This window comes from Mustela lutreola, chromosome 9, assembly GCF_030435805.1.
Source record: "Mustela lutreola isolate mMusLut2 chromosome 9, mMusLut2.pri, whole genome shotgun sequence".
Taxonomy (NCBI): Eukaryota; Metazoa; Chordata; class Mammalia; order Carnivora; family Mustelidae; genus Mustela; species Mustela lutreola.
The window spans coordinates 72,292,834-72,306,554 of record NC_081298.1 but is presented as its reverse complement, the minus strand read 5'-3'; the positions used below and the strand labels follow the sequence as shown (position 1 = coordinate 72,306,554).

General features: G+C 51.9%; 1 protein-coding gene across 1 annotated transcript in view; it reads left to right on the top strand.

Moving 5' to 3' along the window:
• Positions 1–11,623, top strand: part of KCNK12 (potassium two pore domain channel subfamily K member 12) — a 52,247-nt gene extending 40,624 nt beyond the window's left edge. The window contains exon 2 of the mRNA XM_059134743.1: positions 6,659–11,623. Coding sequence (XP_058990726.1) covers positions 6,659–7,560 — 902 coding nt within the window. The 3' untranslated portion in view covers positions 7,561–11,623. The remainder of the gene's footprint in view (positions 1–6,658) is intronic.
• The last annotated feature ends 2,098 nt before the right edge of the window (positions 11,624–13,721 follow it).

Below are 13,721 nucleotides of genomic sequence, written 5' to 3'. Positions count from 1 at the left end.
TTTTCATGGCCCACAAAATAAACCTCTGGAGTGGAACCGCCTTGAATTCTGCATTTTATTAGCACCACACTCTAACCAGCTGACCTAACCAGCCTCTGCTTTAGAATCTGCATTTTAATCATAGCTCCCAGTTGCTTGGATCCCCTCTGATTTCTCCATGCTATTCTGGGAAATTATTACTAGTGCCCCTTTTACTCTCAAAAGTATACTGGATTGGGCTATAAATTATATCTCCCCTTCTCCAAGTTGACACTGTAGAGTGGCCAGGAAAATGTTCCCCAGTGAAGAGCAAAGACGCCCCTCTGTCCCGCCCAGCAGAAGGGGCTTCAGGGTCAGTTCAGTCACTTACAAATTGGAACTCAGCCAACAGCCTTCAGCTCCCTTAGCCCTTGTCCTTGTTGGGGCTGATGATGCCTCTCTCACAGGGTGGCTGGGAGGACTGGATGAGAGGACATGCGACCAGTGTCCAGCCCAAAGGGGCCAGCCAGGAGCACCCGACATAGATCAGTACCAGCCTCCCCATCTCCATTCCAGCCTCTTGGAGCTGAACTCCAGAGGCCCTGTCACCAGGGCCCCATTTGCGAAGGCGGCACCAGACAGGCTGTGGAAACGAGCTTCACAGCTTTTGTCAAAGTGGCATAATAAAGCCCCCAAGTGTCTGCTCTTTGCAAACTGGGATGGCAGATCAATTGTGGCATAAACAAAACAGCAGGCTTGGTGCTAAACTGGGGACAGATTACGCCTCTGCAGGGTGTGATTGGGGGAGGGAAGGGACTCTCAGGATGGCTGGGTTTGCCTTTTCTCCGCTAAGGCTTCGAGGCCCCCCTCCAGGGCCAGCCTGGCAACCCATAGGTTACCAGAGCTTGGGGGACAGCTCTTCTACTCTGGGAAGCACCTGGCTAGACACCAGCGCTAGGCACAGACGACACCCCCACCCTCAGCCCTCAGCAAGAAGCCTGACCCCAAGGCCTCAGCATCCTCCCCTTCCCCCAGAGCTCTGAGGCTGTGGGTATGAATGGGGGAAGGAGGGTAAACTGTCACCTCCACCCTATCTCTTGAGCTAAGCAGACTGTGTCGTTTACTGTAGGAAAGCAAAAGGAGGTACAGTAAGCACAGAGCCAGACCTCAGGAATAGGGCTGGTGAGAGGGACCTTGACTGGGTGCTGTCTGTGCTGTCAGAGAGACTCCTAATCTGCCTGTTCCCTTCATTCTGGGATGATGGGACCACAGCCAGTCAAGCATTTGGCACCATTTTGGGCCTGTGGTCGTGGCCATGCAGAGGTCCCAGAATAAGTTCTGGTCCAGCCTCTTTGTGGGGGCAGGAAGGAAACTCTGTGCCCTGGCCTGGGGGTGAGCCTGCGGCAGCAGAGAAATACAAATCAGTACGTCTAAGAATTCCGCCCAGATACTCTGTGAGGGCAGAAACTGCATCTGTCCGGTTTTCCACCATATCCCTGAGCCCAGCACAAAACCTGCCAAACTGTGTTTGCTGACGGAGTGAATGGGTGGGTGTTGGTCTTCCAGCAGCATATCTCGGGGTGTACCTTAAAGGGGCCCTAGGATAAGGCCACACCCCCTCAGGGAAGGAGAATGGTTAGTAAGGAAACTCCTCTCATTCTCAATCCCATCGTCAAGGGAAGAGACGTATCCTTAACTTATCCTTGGTTAAGTGTCTGCCTTTGGCTCAGGTCATGCTCTCTGGGTCCTGGGATTGAGCCCCACTTTGAGCTCCCTGCTTATCAGGGAGTCTGCTTCTCCCTCTGCCTCTCACCCCACTCATGTTTTTTCTTCCTCTCAAATAAATAATCTTTTAAAAAATTATAAGTAAAACTTAAAAAAAAAAAAAAAAAGAGGGGCTCCTGATGGCTCAGTTGGTTAAGTGTCTACTTTCTGCTCAGGTCATGATCTCAGGGTCCTGGGATTGAGCCCTGCATCAGGCTACCTGCTCAGTGGGGAATCTGCTTCTCCTTCTCCCTCTGCTCTCCCCCTACTTATGCTCACACTCTGTCTCTCAAATAAATAAATAAAATCTTAAAAAAAGAAAGATACACAGCTCCAGAGAGGGTCTGGGAAGCCAGACATGGAGTTTGGAGGAATCCAAGGATGCTGCTGATAGAGGGCATGGCCTTTGACTAGGAGGTAGGTCAGGTAGGGGCAGTCCTGTGAGGCAGATGAGTCCCCTGCCTGTGGGCAATCAGCCAGTTAGCCAAAAGTAGAGGTCCCCTCAGCTTTGCGTTCCTCTTGCTGTCCCTAACCAAGCCCAGGGTTGAGTCTGGTTACAAAGTCACACTTGTGTTCACTGAGCCACAAGAGGGGTGAAGAAGCCACCTTGGTGGGAACATAAAGGAGGATCAGTGGCCCCTTTCTCCAGCAGTGGCCAGTGGAAAGAGAGCCACAAGGGGACAGAGGACTGCCTGGAGACAGGAGTAGTGACTGAGGGTTTTCCTCCCCATACGAAAGCACGCTTCTGGCTGCCAGCCCTGGAGAATGGAAATTAGGTTTTCTGGGAGGAGTGGAGACCCTCAGTGCCCTGGGAAGGCAGTGTGGGAAGAATGTGGATGGTGGGTACTGGCAGACCTGGGTTTCTGTCTCAGCTTACCCTTCCATGCTGTGGGGCCTTGACAACAACTTACCCCCCTAGTATTTGATTTCCCGTCTGTGCAGTGGGGTATGCCTCCCTCACAGCTGTTGCAGAGATGAAGCTAGGAGGCCTGTTGGGGGTGTGTCGGCGGCGGGGCGGGGGTGGGGTGGGGGTGGGGTGGCCTTCCCTGCATTGAGCCCAGGTGGAACCAGTTTATTCAATGGCCTGACCTGGGAAATGGTCTTCATCTGGTCTCTTAAATAACTTTGCTTTGGATCCCTTCACATCTTGAGCAAATGCTAGAGTTTTCTAATTAGTCTTTTTTTTTTTTTTTAAAGTACCAGCTATTTTATAATTGAAACTCAGTCTCAAATATCCAGTCCGATCTCAACCTAATCTAAATCCAATCTTCAAATTCACTTCTAATCAAAGCTCAGCCTCTCCCTCCGGCTGAGGCCTGGCCCTCAGTTCAAGGGGCCTGCAGTGAGAGAGGGGCAATCTGTTTGCCTCTTGGTCTGACATCACTGGTGCCACTATAATCCCTTCTTAGCTATTGCTGGTAGCACTGCCGTGGCCACTGTGGGGACGAACATGCATGTTCATGGGGCCCATCTCTGGGTCTTTGGAGATGCCTGCGCTATTCCTTTAGTGGGCCAGCCCTCTCCATCCTACCTCCTGTGAGTACCTCCAACGCTGTCCCAGCACCCCGCCCCTTAGCCTCCTATTCCTAGGGGCCCCTGCATTCAGCAGCAACTGTCTTGGGCAGAGTCTCTTCAGATCTGGCTGCCTTCTGCTCGACCGTGTCACTCTCACACATACTTGATGCAACAAGCATCATGAGAAGGGCAGACCGCTCTCCTCTTCCCACCCCTGCCTGTGTGGGCTGCTCCAGCCAGCCTCCCATCCAGAGAACGCTCCAGCACAGCTTTAGACTCTAGGAAATACCTCTGGCTCTCCCCAAACTCTTGCTATACTGCAACAAGTGGCCCTGGCTGGGCCTCCCAGTGTCTGCAGCTTGGCTAGCCTCCGGAAGTGAGGCTGCAACCAGAGACGCTCTTGACCGCACCCCCCATACCTGCCCTGGAGGTGGGTCCAGGATGACACAGTACCTTCCGCCACAAAAACTCTGCTACTTCATGACCATCTCCCATTATCCCTGGATAATTTCTAGCCTTTTCCATATAGCCTGGAGATGAGGTGTGCTAGTCACCAGACCCATTTTTGGACTTCTAGTAATCCGGCATAGATGTATCTAGAATTTCTCTTTCAAATAGAGGATAACATACCATGTGTCACTCTTATGTTTGGAACTTCAGCTAAAAATCCTAAAGATTGGGAAAATCCCATTGTCTCAGAAAATCCTATATTCTCTCACGCAGCTGTTAATTTTCCAGGCTCAGGACTTTCCATTTCTTCTGGAATCTAGCAAAGGAATCCCCTATTACAGGTGCTATTTTTCCTCAGTGTGTTAGAAGCAGTGTTGGGTAGAATGGTCTAGGCACCAGACTAGAAGCCAGAACACATGTATGGTATGTGCCCCAAGAAGCTGCAGGCCATGTCCCCTCTGATCCTGCTCCCTCCCCTATACAGTGAAAGGTAGGTCAGAATTAAGGTCTCTTAGGGTTAAGAGTCTAGGAGGTTTTTTAAGTTTTTCATATCATGAGTACAAAAAACCAAATAAACAAAAAACCAAACCCCTCATAAAACACATAGATAATTACACAACACCCATGTAACCACTATCTAGATTAACAAAACATTTCCAACATCCCAGAGGCCCCTGTATTCCCTCCCATTTATTACCCCCTGCCACGCCCAGGGGAAATTTCAATTCTTTTATTCAAATTACTTCCCTTAAATAAAAACTTAAAATGGGGGGGGGCACCTGGCTGATTCAGTTGGGAGAGCATCCAACTCTTGATTTTGGGGTCACGACTTCGAGTCCTGTGTTGGGAGTAGAGATTACTCAGATAAATAAAAACTTAAAAAAAAGAAATTGATTTACCTTATAATTTTACCAACCAAGAATGTATTCCTAAAAAATTACTATAGTTTGGTTTTGCTTGGTTTTGAATTTTTTTTTAAAGATTTTATTTTTGAGAGAGTATGTGAGCACGAGTGGGGAGGGGCAGAGGGAGAAGCAGACTCCCTGCTGAGCAAGGAGCCCAAGGTTGGACTCCATCCGAAAACCCTGGGATCATGACCTGAGCTGAAGGCAGACGCTTAACTGACTGAGCCACCCCGGTGCCCAGTTTTGAGTTTTTTATAAGTGGAATAATACGGAAGGTATTCTGTGCTCAGCTTCCTTGTTTGACATTCTTTTGTGAGGCTCATTCTTATTATTTCAAGTAGCTGTGGTCGATGCTTTCTCAATGTTTTATCCTTGTATGAACAGACTGTGACTTGGTTATGTTGTTGGATATTTGGGTCATCAGTGTAGGACTTTATATAAATGTGCACATGCACACACAAATACAAAAACTTTCACTTCACATATAACCACATATAACCATATGGATTCAGAACTGATTTCTTTGTGAATTCAAGAGCTTAGGTTGGGCTTTATTTTTCTTTTTAAGATTTTTTTTTTTTTTTAAGATTTTATTTGTTTGAAAGAGAGGTGTGGATGGGGGTTAGCATGGACAGGGGAGGGGCAAAAGGAGAGGGAGAACCAGACTCCCAACAGAGCAGGGAGCCCAACTCAGGGCTCAATCCTAAGGCCAATGCTTAATAGATTGAGCCACCCAGGCTCCCCTTGATTGTGGAAAAGTCCCTCTATTAAATTGGTCACACTGCTAATATAGTTTTGGTGTTTTCGTTTTTGTTTTTACTGTCTTGTGGACAAAATCTGAATCTAGGAATATAATTCATCTTCTTCAACATGGTATCGTCATAAACTTTCCTCCTAACTTAAGTCATTAAGCAGAAAATGACCATGGTTAGGCTACTGAGATTTCCTCCAGGGAATCTAGAGAATGATTAGTATATAGGCTTAAGGAATTACTGAAAATAAATTTTTTCTCTGGCTCTTTTAAGGAAATAGTAAGCCAAGTGAGACAAAACTCTTCTCCACCCAGTTCCCAGGGCTGGTTCACCCCACCAGTAGCAGCACACAGGCTGACCTCCTGACGTGGGGGCATACATTGCACAGGGATGCCCTTGAATTTTTGCTGCATAGGAGCTGAAAGGTGCCATGGTGCTTGTTCAGACAGATGATCCATTTCCAGCTCAGACTTCAGGCAGCAGTGAATCTTGATGCCAAAGTCTTTGTACCTTCTATAACCAGAGTGAGGCAAACATGGGTCCCACAAAGAGACCACAGCAGAAGTAGGCTGAGAGCTCAGGTGAGAGGGGCAGAGCTGCACTGCCCTGGATGGCAGGGGCCTGAGCACATTGGTGGGATGTCAAGCCTCCCACAGAAATCCATTGATAAGGGCACCTCAGTGGCTCAGTCGGCTCAGGTCATGGGATAGGCCCCAGGTTGGACACTTAAGGACAGAGCCAGGTCACTCTCTGAAGGTTGTGGACTCATTCTCAATCTTTGTCAGTTTCATAAACCCCCTTTTAGAGACCATCTCGCATAGCTACCCAGACTGAACACACTCTACCCCATCCCTAGTAACCCCGGTTAAAATGAAGACTTTATGGAATTCTCTCCTAAGTTTGTCCACATGTGCATTGGCTACCTTAAAACAAAAACAAAACAGTTTGAGGGGTGGGAGAGCAGGTGACATCTCTTCGTCGCTTTGTAGGTATCTCAGTGGTCTGCACAGTGGTTTCATTTCCTGAGTCTTTATGGGTCCTTCCTAGTGGCCATCCTGCCCTACGCATTTCGATCTACAGATCCCCAAGACAAGGGATGTGTCTCCTCCATCAGTTTAGGCATCGTCCCGAAATCAGGAACCAAGCCTAGTGCCGCCAAGGGAGAGAAATGTCTAAGCACCGTCTCCCCTCCTCTGAGTGATGCCACTCAGGGAAGAAGCCACGGCAGCACCTGCGTACGCCCGCCCAGCTCGCCACCCAGCAGGCACCACCTGCCTAGCCAGGGCCTCGCTGACCCCTGCCCTGTCTCCCCAGGTTTCGGCATGACCACTCCCGCGACGGTGGGCGGGAAGGCCTTCCTCATCGCTTACGGGTTGTTCGGCTGCGCTGGGACCATCCTGTTCTTCAACCTCTTCCTGGAGCGCATCATCTCGCTGCTGGCCTTCATTATGCGCGCCTGCCGGGAGCGCCAGCTGCGCCGCAGTGGCCTGCTGCCCGCCACCTTCCGCCGCGGCTCGGCGCTCTCGGAGGCCGATTGCCTGGCCGGCTGGAAGCCCTCGGTGTACCATGTGCTACTGATCCTGGGCCTGTTCGCTGTGCTGCTATCGTGCTGCGCCTCGGCCATGTACACCAGCGTGGAGGGCTGGGACTACGTGGACTCGCTTTACTTCTGCTTCGTCACCTTCAGCACCATCGGCTTCGGGGACCTGGTGAGCAGCCAGCACGCCGCCTACCGGAACCAGGGGCTCTACCGCCTGGGCAACTTCCTCTTCATCCTGCTCGGCGTGTGCTGCATCTACTCGCTCTTCAACGTCATCTCCATCCTCATCAAGCAGGTGCTCAACTGGATGCTGCGCAAGCTGAGCTGTCGCTGCTGCGCGCGCTGCTGCCCGGCGCCCGGTGCGCCCCTCTCGCGGCGCAACGCCATCACGCCGGGCTCCCGGCTGCGCCGCCGCTTGGCCGCACTCGGCGCCGACCCCGCGGCCCGCGACAGCGACGCCGAGGGCCGCCGCCTGTCGGGCGAGCTCATCTCCATGCGCGACCTCACGGCCTCCAACAAGGTGTCGTTGGCGCTGCTGCAGAAGCAGCTGTCGGAGACGGCCAACGGCTACCCGCGCAGCGTGTGCGTCAACACGCGCCAGAACGGCTTCTCCGGCGGCGTGGGCGCGCTGGGCATCATGAACAACCGGCTGGCGGAGACCAGCGCCTCCAGGTAGACCGCCAGGCCGCGCCACGGACCCTGGGCAGGCTGGCGTGCCGCCGGCCGTGGTTTGCTTTCCTTCTCTCAGACGCTGGCGCTTTCTTAATCTTTACCCAATAAAATCAAACCAAAAAAAAAATTTTTTTTTTTTTTAAAGAAATACTATTTGGCCAGGTCTGATGTTATCCAGGGCAGGTTTCGGGGGAGCCTGTTTTCCTCCTGGGTCCCCTCTTGAAGAACCGTGGCCCCCGGCAGATTGTCCTCCTGAGCGAGAGAAAGTGGCACCCCAGACCCTCACCCGGTGCATGCTGCAGCGAGGAGAGGGCCATTCCTGGGTTTTGCGGACTGGCACTAAACCCTGTCCCCATGCACATAAGCAGCCGGCAACCCCAAAGCATATGGTGCAACTTCTCATGGCTCTGAATTACCTCCGCAGCATTTAGAATCCTGGCCCAGCCTAGCAGCTTCCTTCTGGTCGTCAGAAGTGATGTAGTCACAGTTTTGACAGGTGGGGGTGGGGAGAGCCATATGTTGCCTACCGATGTATATAAATAGAACAGCCGCTACACACGGAGAATGGTGTAGTATTATGCAATGAGATGAAACACAGCACCGACTTGCAGACTGTGGCATTTCCCAGAGATCTGGAAATTGGGATGGTAAGGGGCTCAGCTGGCCTTTCTCAGCCTGGAGTTGGTGCATTTAGCCCCACACACAGGGCAGCTACTCTGAATGCTGGAAACCCAGGGTGGCCGCAGGGAGGGGAGCACACAGGCTCCCCGAGCCCTGTTTTGCTTCAGCCAGCTGATCTCTGAGGCTGGGGGTGCATCACAGAATCCCCCAACCCTCCTTTCTTCTACCAGTGTTGTCCTTGGGAATGCTTTTCATTACCAATCAGGAATGTCTGAGTCTTCTCAGACAAGAGCTTGCTTTGTTGGTGTGGATTTCGGTTCTTAACTCCCAGTTGAGCAGCTTGTTTTCCCCCTAAGGGTGCAGAGCACAGCCTGCAAAACCCCCTTTTCCTCCTCTGAGTCCGAGCTCTGCTGCACCAGGAACCCAAAGCAGCCATCCTGAGAATGTCAGAGAATTTGGCTCCAGGGCCCATAATGTTTTTGCGGACAGATCCCATTCTAAACCCTGTTTGGCCTCCACTGACAGTCAAGTGAATTTGTTTTCTCCACGCACAGTCTGTATTGGAGGTGGAGGAAGGCAGGAGCGGGGGGAGCTGATGGATGGGGTGGATGGAAGTGGTTTTAGAATCCGTTTTGTGCTGGTTGATTGTCAAGTTGAGGGACTGGTTCTCTGCCCTCTGCTGCAGAGGGGTCCCTGACCTGGAGGAAGGCCAGATGCTGCCTTCCTTGAAAGGAGGGGGCTCTTGGACTCTGTAAAGGAACAATCCTCTTTTGGCTCATCTTCCTCATCTAAAGAGATCATCCCAAGGACAAATGCCAGAGTCTAGTCAGACATGGTGTGACCCACCAATATCCACAGCTTCTGACAGGAAGTCTTGAAGAAACACCAGGATGCCTCATACTGTATGCCCAAGAGGCATGGGAGGCCATGAAATCTCCCTTCCCGGCAGTGAAGGAAGCGTATGTGCCTGGAACACACACACACATGCACACACATTAGGAGTCATGCTTCAATGTCAACCTCCCCTTTCCCTGCTCCAATTCATGACCAGAAGGGGAAAATGTGTTGGGATCCAAATGTTACTCTAGCTACTTTGATTAATTTCTCATTGGGATTGGGATTGGGATTGAAACCACAGACCCTAATCTGTGGGTGAGGCAGGGAGGTGGAATGGCCAGAAGAGAGGTCAGTCTCACTAAATCCTGAAGGCCCACACTTCAGGAGTCACGGTGACCATCACTCAGGCCAGCTGGTGACACCCCTGCCCCACCCAAGCCATGGCTGGGGTCACACTACAGAGATAGCACACTGAGAGGGGCACATATGCTCTAGACCAAGGCCCTCTCATAAGGCCTAGAAATACATTGTCATGCCAATCCCTCTAAAAGAAGGAAAGATGAAAAGGCATCCAATTAGAGGTGTCACCCAGGCAACAAGCAATAACTTGGGGATCTGAAGCAGACAGAGGGGGTGAGAGAGCCCCATGACGGAGGCATCTAGACCATGAGGACTCGTGAGCAGGCAAAACAGCAGCCAATGCAGAGGACATGAGCCCCAGCGACAGCACAGGAAGCTTAAGACCTAGCTAACGAGGTTCTTTGAGCTAGACAGGCCAAGGAGGTGTCCAGGGGATCGCACTGACCAGCACACAGGACTGCACAGAGCTGTGTCTCCACGGGAGGGAGCAGGACCCGCCTCCAGAGAAGAAAAATTCACAACCTTCCTTGGCAGTCTTCTCTGTCAGCAGTGCTTCCTAAAGTCTATCCTAAATTGCTCATGCTGCAGCCTTCGCTGTTTTCACTTCTCCACTGCTTTGCCTTGGGAAGGAGACAATTGCAAGCAGCTTGAGCAAGCTTCTGAAGGAGCCATAAGCCTGGCTGAATGGGGACAGGGAAGGGACCCTTCCCTCTCATCAACCTCCCAGAGAAACACCAGCCCTCCAACATACAAAAGGAGCTTAGGATCCAGAGTCATGCTTGTGTTTTTGCCCATGTTCCCCTAGTGCCCTCACCCAAATTCAGTACATTGTTGTCCTTCACCTTCGGCCAAAGGGCTCAGTGTCCCAAATGCCAGGGGCTGCTTCCCAGAGGGGTGGGGAGAGGCTGGGTTCCCGAAGTTAGGGGGATTGCTGGACCCCTGACCCCTGCCTCAAGGTCTCTTTGGCATCCTGCTGAGTGTCGAGAACCAGAACTGGGGTCCTACCATCATTCGGGAATAATAATGTTGATACGGACCCCTTTTCTTTGGTGCAGTTTCTTCTGAACCTCAAGCTAAGTAAGGCTCCATCCTCTTAGCTACTGTGCCCTCTCCCACCATGTGGGGATCTCCAGTTGGAGCCACAGCTGGTAGCTCCCAGTGGTCTATGACTCCCCCCGCTCCCAGCTCCTGGGGTTGCTGTCCCACCTTATGTCCATACTCATCCCTCTCAGGTTGGGGCTGTGGGGCTCTAAGCAGCCCTGCCACCCGCTGTAGCAACACAGAGGCCAGGGTCTTAGTGAGTGGCTGTGGGACTTCTCCAGGATGAGCAGACAGGTAAGGAAGCCTGCCCTCCGCCCCCCACATCCTTGCTTGCTAACGAGGCCAGGTGGTCAGGCTCCTCTGTGCTCTGACTGAAGCCAGAGTCCCCAGGGCCTGGAGAAAGAGTCAGAAAGCTCAGGCTGTGTCAGGCCCTCAGCTTGTGGAAAATGCTATACAGTCCTAGGCATTTGCCCAAGAGCTTCACACATCACCATATCATGTGTACGTATACGCACGCATGCACACACATGCACACGCACACACACACTCACACACACCAGCCTTACCAGGAGCTACTAGCCCCTTTCCTCCAAGGAAAAATCCCAGTCTGGATCACGTTGAGAAGAAAGCTTTCCCATTTTTAACTCCCTGGAGATCTACTAGGGCCTGGAAAATTCCTCTCTGCCTTGGGGGAGTTTCACATACACTCTGCATGCATTTGAATCTGTGTTTTACATAGAAGCCAGCGTCCAAACCCAAGCCAAACCGTGGAAGATAGCTGCTAAATTTACGCAGGCTCCTCCACCCCTCAGACAGGCCTTCTAACAGACGCCCTCTTCCTGTGTGCTTCGGGGTGAGGGGAGCTGAGCCCTCACAGCCAAAGGAGAAGCTTCTGGGGAACCAAGGCGGATGGAGGCCCACAAAAGTGGTGGCCCCAGGAGCTGTGGGCCAGGCGGGTTCCATCTTACTGTAACTTTTTACATTCTCAACAAACAAAAAGCACAATTCCACACGCACACTGTCTGGAAAGCATAGCCAGACAGACTGCTTCGGGTCCTTCTGAGTCCAGAAGGGACACTGGGGCCTCTGGGTTGCAGGGCTGCGGCTGGAGGCTGCTGCAGTCTCTGTGGGCTGGGGTGGGGGAAGGGTTGCCAAAACCATTCCTGAGCCAGGGCACATTCCTCGGCGTGGACTCGGGGCCTGGACTTGTGCCCTGGACTTGTGCCCCCTTCCTAGGAGCAGCCCTGGCACCTTCAGGCGCCTTCTTAAGTGCTGAGAAGCGATGAGATTTCTGTACTCACAGGGCCTGAGACCCTCCTCTCCTTTCCTTCAGCCTCTTCCCCCTCTCCCCTCTCCCCAGGGAAGCTCCCTCTTGCTTTACAAGTCATTTTCTATGCTACTGTGTTCTCTCAGGAGGGGGGTTAGAGCATGTGGGGCAAGCCTGCAGGGTTTCTTAAACAATACATTTATTTTTCTGAGCAGTACTCCAAGAGAGGAGTTGAAGGGTGTTGAAATTAACGATGAATAAAATGCAGCCTGCCACCCCTTTAAGCTGTTTGCTGTCTGTCTGTCAGAGCCTCCTGTCTCCCCACATCCCTGATCACACCTCCTCTCAGGGGCCCCAGGAGACCTGAGCTCCTTGAATTGGGCCCCAGCAGCAGCTCCCTGGGGAAGTTACTCAGCAAAACAACAGTGACATCCATCTGAGCTGGGAGGCACCAATGTACCTTGCAGGCAGCTTGGCTGAACTGGGGCTGGGCCAGTTTCTAATAGCTGGGCCCAGAGAGAAGATGAGTACAGAGGAAACTGGCCCTATGGTGGCAGCGGTTTCCAATCCTGGTCCTGCACTAGATTCTCCTGAGGCAACTTGAGAAAATACTGATGCCCAGTCCACCCCCGACCCACCCCCGCCAGCCAACCTCCTTCCCCAGTGTCCAGCCCCTGTGGAGATTCTGATTTCAGTGGTCCTAGGAGGAGCTCAGGCAGACATTGGAATTTTGTGGGCGGTGCCCAGGTACTCCCAATGGGCAGTCAGTGTCTTGAACCCACACTCTAAACACAGAGCACTCTCATCATGGTGTGGAAAGCAGGCTCACTTAGAAGTTAGGGAGTCTGACATCTAGTTCCGCATCTGGCAGTCACCTGCTGGCTCAGATCCTCGGTTTTCTCATCTCTGAAGTAGGATAATGATATCATGGACACCCCATCTCTCCCCCCACCCTAGGAGTCTTATGAAAAGTAAATGAGAGGCTGAGAGCAGAAAAGTATCAGATCTCCACAAATGCCAAGGGTCACCCTGAGAGGAACCAGGCAGCCCTGAAGCTTCTGCAGTGCCAACTGGGGAAGAAGGTTCCATCCAAATGATTGCTTCTGCCGGTGGGGCCATCATAATACTGCAAACTTCACAGCCCATCCCTGGGTCACCCTTCTCCCTTGGGGTGCCCTCCCTCCAGCTGAGAAGTAGTTTATGGGTCCCTCAAGTATGGCCCTGGTCACCTCAATCCACAGACTCACCCTCTAGCCCCTAGCCCCAGAGGTTTCATAGGACTGTAGTGACAGGCAGCATCTTATTTTCTGTTCTCTTTTGTTTTAATGCTGGTCAAAGCCGTTAAATTGATTTCCTGATGAATCACACCCAGCAGTTTGAAAAACGCCAGTCTGTAGTGGAATGAAAGCGTCCTCTTACCCTGCTTCCAGCTAAGGCCCATTTGCCAGCTGTGGCATCGGAGGGGCCCGACTTCTGGTGCCCCTCAATCCTCTTCTCTCTCTGGGCCCTGGGCCCCAGTTGTGTGATCAGCTCAGGTGGGGCAGTCACCTGCACAAAGGGCTCCTTACCTTCTTTTCAAATGGGAGGTCTATGAGTCCTTTGCCAGTTTAGATCCACTGCCAGCCATGCCAATAGGCAGCCGACCCTCTCCCTTCTATGGTCAGTTCCCTTTCTGTTTTTCTGAAGGAGAAGATAAGAAAAAAGAACTTACATTTACCAAGCCAGGTCCTCAGACAAGAATTTGCATATTGATCTCACTGTCTCTTACCTACCCTAGGAATTTGGTGCTTTCCCCCATTTTGTCCTGGGTCAGAGGGGTAAGTAACCTGTCCAATTTAGGGCCAGCCAACCCCTCTTGTTAGGGATGGTCCCCAATTTTTTTTTAAAGATTTCATTTATTTATTTGAGAGAGAGAGAGAGAGCAAGCATATGAACACAAGCAGGGGGAAGGGGCAGAGGGAGAGGGAGAAGCAGACTCCCAGCTGAGCAGAGAGCCTGATGTGGAGCTCGATCCCAGGACCCCAGGATTGTGACCTGAG